The sequence below is a fragment of the Protopterus annectens genome, chromosome 6.part0 (genome assembly GCF_019279795.1).
Source record: "Protopterus annectens isolate FY-2018-M chromosome 6.part0, PAN1.0, whole genome shotgun sequence".
In the NCBI taxonomy this organism is placed as follows: Eukaryota; Metazoa; Chordata; order Ceratodontiformes; family Protopteridae; genus Protopterus; species Protopterus annectens.
This window is the reverse complement of record NC_056737.1, coordinates 1,183,616,663-1,183,623,742: the sequence shown is the minus strand read 5'-3', so window position 1 is coordinate 1,183,623,742 and position 7,080 is coordinate 1,183,616,663. Positions and strand designations below refer to the sequence as shown.

The 7,080-nt window shown below is 37.3% G+C and overlaps 1 protein-coding gene across 1 annotated transcript in view; it reads right to left on the bottom strand.

Annotated features, from left to right (window-relative positions):
* Window positions 1-251: 251 nt before the first annotated feature.
* LOC122804749 (keratin, type II cytoskeletal 8-like) overlaps window positions 252-7,080 on the bottom strand; it is a gene marked incomplete in the record, with an annotated part of 529,113 nt that continues 522,284 nt past the window's right edge. The window contains 1 exon segment of the mRNA XM_044074815.1: window positions 252-2,938. Coding sequence (XP_043930750.1) covers window positions 2,787-2,938 — 152 coding nt within the window.

Below are 7,080 nucleotides of genomic sequence, written 5' to 3'. Positions count from 1 at the left end.
GTGTGTGTGTGTGTGTGTGTGTGTAGCACAATGCTAGCTAGTCAATGATATTTTCTCTGTATAACATGGTATGTCACATTTATCTGACAGGCATAATCCAAAAGAGGTGTCTGTAATGCATCAGTAGCTGTATTGTGATTTTTTTATCACTGTGTAAATGCATTGATGCAGCTGTTTTCACACTGGCTGTATATGTAAATGGACAATTATGGGTATAAGTTAACAGATACAACCCATACAGAAAATGTTAGTTCAATTTAAGTCTCAAGTTTATTAATTGACTAAGTAATTACAGAATACAACATATTTGCACACATATAAAATGGCCATGTTTTTAATTAGGCAGAGTTATACAAATGTCTTTGGTACCCTAGACAAAAATACACAGAACCCAAATACCTGAGAGAAAATGAAGGCACCCATATAAAAATAAAACAGCAACCCATCAACAAGCCGCAATACAAACAGGGCAGAAAGTCCCAGGTAAGGCTAGGTGTCAATGGTGAAGATCACCTTTTTCAAGTTTCCTTCTATGCCTTCTCTCTGTTACTTATTTATACTAATCTGTAAAAACCACAAACAGATTTATAATAAAAGTGAAATGAAATAAGGAATGGGACCAATAACAAAGCATTGTGTGACCTTCAAGGATTTAGAATTATCCAGTAATGCTCCGCTGCATGAACCAATTACTTGTTTTAAGCCAATTAATACTGAATGACACTGTGGGAGGCTCAACAAACCCTTCTGATACACCTCCGTGTACCTTCGACACCACTGATGACATTCAGATCATTCAGGTAAAGTAATAAGATGCACTATAAATTCTACATACTAAATCCCCATCCTAAGTTCTCTTACTGTGGCATTTCCAGAAAGTCCAGTACAAAATTTTGGAAGGTACTACAAGCACCATTCCCAGTAACCTTGTATTAGTTTAGCTTAGAAAAGCATGTGAAAGTAAAATGATGGTGCAGATTAGTGCCAGAGTACTGATGAGGATGTAGCTGGAATTATAACTTGAAGCACTTGAAAACTAGTGTGATGGGCAGAGTGCAGAGTCCCTCAAAAGATGTTTCACAGCATGAAACCCTCTAGAGGCAACCCTGGAATTCCACAGGCTAAGTATATATGTTATATCATGAAATCCTTTACTGCTGTAGTCAGGGGAAGCCATGAGCATCTGTATATCAAGGCTCCTCCTGCTTAACCATGGCATTTTGGTGGCAGTTGTAAAGCAATGTCTTTTTCTTTTAGGTTTTTGTTGTCTCAGCTCTCTCCTCCCTTTGCTCTATTGTATATAGAAAAATGATTTTTGATATGCACTAGAAAGATACTATGTGTAGGAACTCACATACTCAAGAAATGTGTACCAGTGGAAAAAGCACTGCTATTAGACAAGGTAAATCAGATTATGTAATAAGTGGGACTGGATTGTGTCTGTCTATACTGACTATTGCCCTGAGAATGCAACAAAATGTTATTAGAGCGAGTACATCCTATATCTAAAGTGTCAGACCACCTTCGTTGCTCACAGTCTGACATTTTACATGACATGCTGATACTATTTTTTGCAAAGTTCCTGTTTTACAAAATGTTAATGAAAATATGGTAATTGTTTTACTTTCACTAAATAGCTTTATAAACATTAAATAATCTTATAATCTGAACAGTTTCAGAAACAGATCTATCCATATCATATGGTGTGAACTTTCACATGACAGAGTATAGTTTTTTGAAAGCGGCTTTGTTTTCATAATATTAATACATCCATGAAACTGTTTGCATAATACCAGACAATATACATATGAATATGTCCTAAGCGCGTGGGGTACACAGAAAGTAACCAAGACAGATTTGTCCTTCTTAATATAACTTTTGTTTTCTTCAATTTTTAAGATTTGCTTGGTTTTTGCAATATTAATAAAAAATAAATATTTAACATGTTCTGAAACAAAACAGACAATACATTATGAATCATGCATGCTACACATACAGTATTCGGTTTATTCTACATGTTGTGATTTTTCCCATAATATAGGAAGACAGAGATAAGAACAGTAATTCCAGAAGGCAAAGTGACAGTGACCAATAGATGTGTGGTGCACATATGGTTGGTAATCTCTTAAAATGATACACCCAGTATGCCTTTCACATACAGCAGGTACTTAGATTTTTAACCAGCTGTCTAGTAAAATGAAAGTTTGATACATGACATAGCTAAAATATTTATTTATTTATTTTTGCAGGATCTGAATATTGGCACTGATGAAAAATGTCACATGACAAGACTTTGTTAAATGATTCCCACATCAGTGTTCAAAAGGAACTTCACTAAGACAGGCACAATCCATAGTTTATATGTAAACATAAACTGAACTATAACAAATATGTCTGTTTTCATTTAAGCCACCGTCACAATTCAGAAACATTGTTAATAATGAAAACAGCCAGAACATTTCCAGTTTTGATTCCTTAATTGTTTTCCATTTAATTAGTGTCAGCAGTACATAATGACATCATGTTATACAGCATCCATTTTATGTAAGTGTTAAGTGTGCTATAAAAAGATAAAAAAATAATAAATGACAACTCAGCATGGTGGCAATTCATGGCAATTAAGCTTTACTGCACCTCACACTTCATTATTTAGTTAAAGTAAAGACAGAAACATTTTTAGTACATTTAGAGACACTTCATTATTTAGTTAAAGTAAAGACAAAAATGTTTTTAGCACTGGAGACAGGCAGGTGTATTGGATTCATTTTCTTCATCCCTGGCTTGTGTTATTCTGTAACGTGGGTTGATTCAGAAATAATTTTTCCAGCCCGGGTTTCCACGGTTTTCACTAAGATGGGCTTTTTTGGAGTAACAGGAGCAGGAGCGAAGGATGTTGTGACAAACTTGAGTTCTCTGGAGTCAGGTGGCAGGAATCCTTCTGAATAAGCAAGTCAGTGTTTAGAAATCTAATTTGAAAAAATTAAAATGTGGCATTTCTTTAGAATAATTTGGAGATAGCAATGCCACACCAGTTATGTAAATATGTGGATGTAATAACTATGTTTGAATATCATGAATAAAAATAATTTATGTTTAAATCCAAATAACATATAGTACCACATATCCTGTCTTTTGGAAATACCATTTTGCCCTATTCTCTGCCCCAAGACTTTTAAAAGTTATGAGGATCCAATCTCCAAAGTTTTTGCTAGAAAATATGGTGCACCCTGGAGAAATACAGACCACATTAGTCCCATCTCTAAATTTCTACATTCCTTCTTAAAGTCATAAGTAGTGGCTGTGTGGGTCATGTGACCAAGGTGGCTACCACGTAGCATGAATGCTATCAAGGATAGCCACGTATCGTAATAGGTAAAGATCAGTCACTATCCACAAATTAATGTAGACCATTCTAGCTGGCAGACAACATTTAAACTAAAATTAGTCTATTGTTTAAAGCATTATTACTTGAACAGTTGGCAGTTACTTAAGGAATTGTGTAATTCATAATTAGTAAACAGGTTTAAGCTTCATTAACTACAAATGGATTATTTCATTCCATATGCGGGTGCCTGAAATTAATGTTCTCACAGTAATGAGAAGACTGTACTGGTTTATGTTATAGAACACATTGTGTAGATAACCTTTCTATGTACGATAACTCTGAGTTGAGTCATTCAAAGATATAATTCATTGCACACTGGTGCCCATATTGCTCCATTTTCTAACACATCCAATTCATTTTAACATTATTTTTGCTAGGAGATTGGCATAAAATCCCTTGGGGCATGGCATAATGGGTAATGTGTTCACCTTGCAGGGACAAGGTCCAGGGTTTGATTCTTAACATTAGGAGGCATGACTATGGTTAAAAAAGGCCTCCTGAAGTAATAAGTCGAGCAATTACCTATATCCAAACTAACATCCCCCCAACATGACCGCTACAAAACATCTTAACTAACATACCTTCTCTTAATAAACACCTGTAATACATAAGCACACAACCAGAGTGGATTGCAGAGCTAGTCTTATAAAGATTTTGGTGGCCATTAGCCTAGTATATACCTATGAACTTATTCAGACAATACATTTCACAAGGTTATGTAAATAGCCACTTTAGAATCACTGCACATTTCTTTCGCACTGTTATCATCGCAACAGCAGGTATTTTGTTAACATATATAGATATAGATACTGAGCTTCTAGATATTAAAGAACTTACATAGAAGAACTTACCTTAACAGAAGACTTTGGAAAATCTCTTGTACCATGGGAAATGCAGATATTCAAGAAAAGATAACAGAAACCACCTTTCATTACTTCTTACTTTCTGTTTGTGACACCATACAAATTATTAGTCCCACAATTTACTGACACATTTCCACTCATGTGACATCAAACAACATTTTAGTTAATAAAAGCTCAAGTGTAGGGAGATACCTCTGTTATAATTTGCACAGAATAAGAATTGTCTCATCAGGAAATGTACTTATCTATTTGAAATTCAGAAACAAAGAAGGAAGTACTATGATATACTGCCTGCACATTAGTAATGCTTTAACTCTGATGGAAATGTTTTGCAGAACACATGACATTTACTAAGAAACCCAATTCATGCCATTTGTCTGTAAGGATTCTTCTAAGAACCGCTGCCTAATCTTTTATCTTTTTTTTAGATGCAGTATTCAGACTATGTATAACTGTGCATGTACCACTGAGAATATACTACAGAACATGTACTACTGCTCATGTACCATTGAGCATGTACCAATGAGCATGTACTACTGAGCATGTACCACTGAGCATGCACTACTGAGCATGTACCACTGAGCATGCACTACTGAGCATGTACTACTGAGCATGTACCACTGCACATGTACTACTGAGCATGTACCACTGAGCATGCACTACTGAGCATGTACCAATGAGCATGCACTACTGAGCATGTACCACTGAGCATGTACCACTGAGCATGCACTACTGAGCATGCACTACTGAGCATGCACTTCTGAGCATGCACTACTGAGCATGTACCACTGAGCATGTACCACTGAGCATGTACCACTGAGCATGCACTACTGAGCATGCACTAGTGAGCATGTACCACTGAGCATGTACTACTGAGCATGTACCACTGCGCATGTACTACTGAGCATGTACCACTGAGCATGCACTACTGAGCATGTACCAATGAGCATGCACTACTGAGCATGTACCACTGAGCATGTACCATTGAGTATGCACTACTGAGCATGTACCATTGAGCATGCACTACTGAGCATGTACCACTGAGCATGTACTACTGAGCATGTACCACTGCGCATGTACTACTTAGCATGTACCACTGAGCATGCACTACTGAGCATGTACCAATGAGCATGCACTACTAAGCGTGTACCACTGAACATGTACTACTGAGCATGTACCATTGAGCATGCACTACTGAGCATGTACTACTGAGCATGTACCAATGAGCATGCACTACTGAGCATGCGCTACTGAGCATATGCTACTGAGCATGTAGTACATGATTAGGGAGTTCTCAAGTTTCTATTGCAGACACACACCACAGATCACTAGATCAGCCAATGAGATTCTCTTGGGGTATTTTCACAATGACTGACTGGGAGATGGGAACATTTTATGTTAGTGCAATAAAATACATTCTAGTTGGCTAGTAAATAATAAATGTACTGCTTTGATACAGGTAAAACTTTTCTTTGGTCATCTAATATTTTTTTTGTGAAGCCCTGTGAATCAGGTCACACACAGAAGTTAAGGCTAACCAGCTTGTTTGCATACTGGAAGGATGTATTTGCATATTGGAGGACAGAGTCTATAACCCCTTTAAGAAATAGACTGGACTACGGAGAATTTCCAAACAGTGAATGTCTGTTCTTCTTCCTTGGAGGGAGAATTAACTAGCTATCTGGCTAAGGTAACCTTTACCGTACAGTACAAGCATAGCAAGGTTGGAAGGTAGTCATTACTACTGGAGGTGATGTATGCAGACATAATCATTGTACACTCCATCCCCATAAAATGTAAAATGCAGGTTCTATTTCTTGCGACAGTCAGTTTAGTGGGTTAAGCCCTACTTCAGAACATTTAAATGCATCCTAACATTTATTTTATGGAGCTTTTTCTTATGTTCACAAAGTGGGGTCAATTATTTAATCTACATGTATTTGTGGTGCTGCGGTAGCATTGTCGCCTCACAGTAAGACACTGTCTGGTTCGATTCTCAGCTAGAGCGTCTTCTACGTTGAGACATGTGTGAATGGGCGTACCTTCGTTGAAGGTTGTGTGTCAGGCCTGGCAAGCCAGTATGTAAAAATCAACTGCCAATCATTAGCGGACCGGAATTCCGCTTTGGCGACCCCTAACTGGGAAAAGCCGAAAGACACAATATGTATTTGTCTTCACATTTTACCTGCAAAAACATTACCACAGTGACAACAGTAGACTCCTTACAGCAGAAGGTCTTATAAACTTAGTGGGACCAACCTGGTCAACAAAGGATAAATCAGTCTATCACTTGATCAATCAATGAATCAATCTTGTATTTATTTATTTATTTTTATTTAACATTTGTTTACTGGGAAAGTCCGACTTGGAACAAAGCCAATTTTCAGTGGAGGCCTAAGTCAGAAACACTCTAGACGCATGTCTTTATGACATGGGAGGAAACCAGACCACCCGGAGGAAACCCACACAAATGTAGGGAGAACATGTAGACTCCGCACAGAAGGCACTCCAGCCAAGAATCGAGCCAGAGGACCTCTTACTGTGAGGCGACAATGCTACTGCTGCACCACTGTGCCGTCCAGTGGCATATGCTCAAGAACTTAGCAAAAAAATCTGGGCAAAGCCAAAACAATGAGGAGGTGGGCAAAGGACCAAAATCAAGGACAGATTTTAAATATCACTCCAATAAACTTAGAAAGTTGCACGAATAACAGGTTTTGCATTAGCATACATTTTTCTAAATGATATGAAATCTGAAACTCAAATATCTGTCATTATTTAGTCATTGTAGTCCTCAATGATTTTCCAAAAAATCACAGATTTTATGATGAG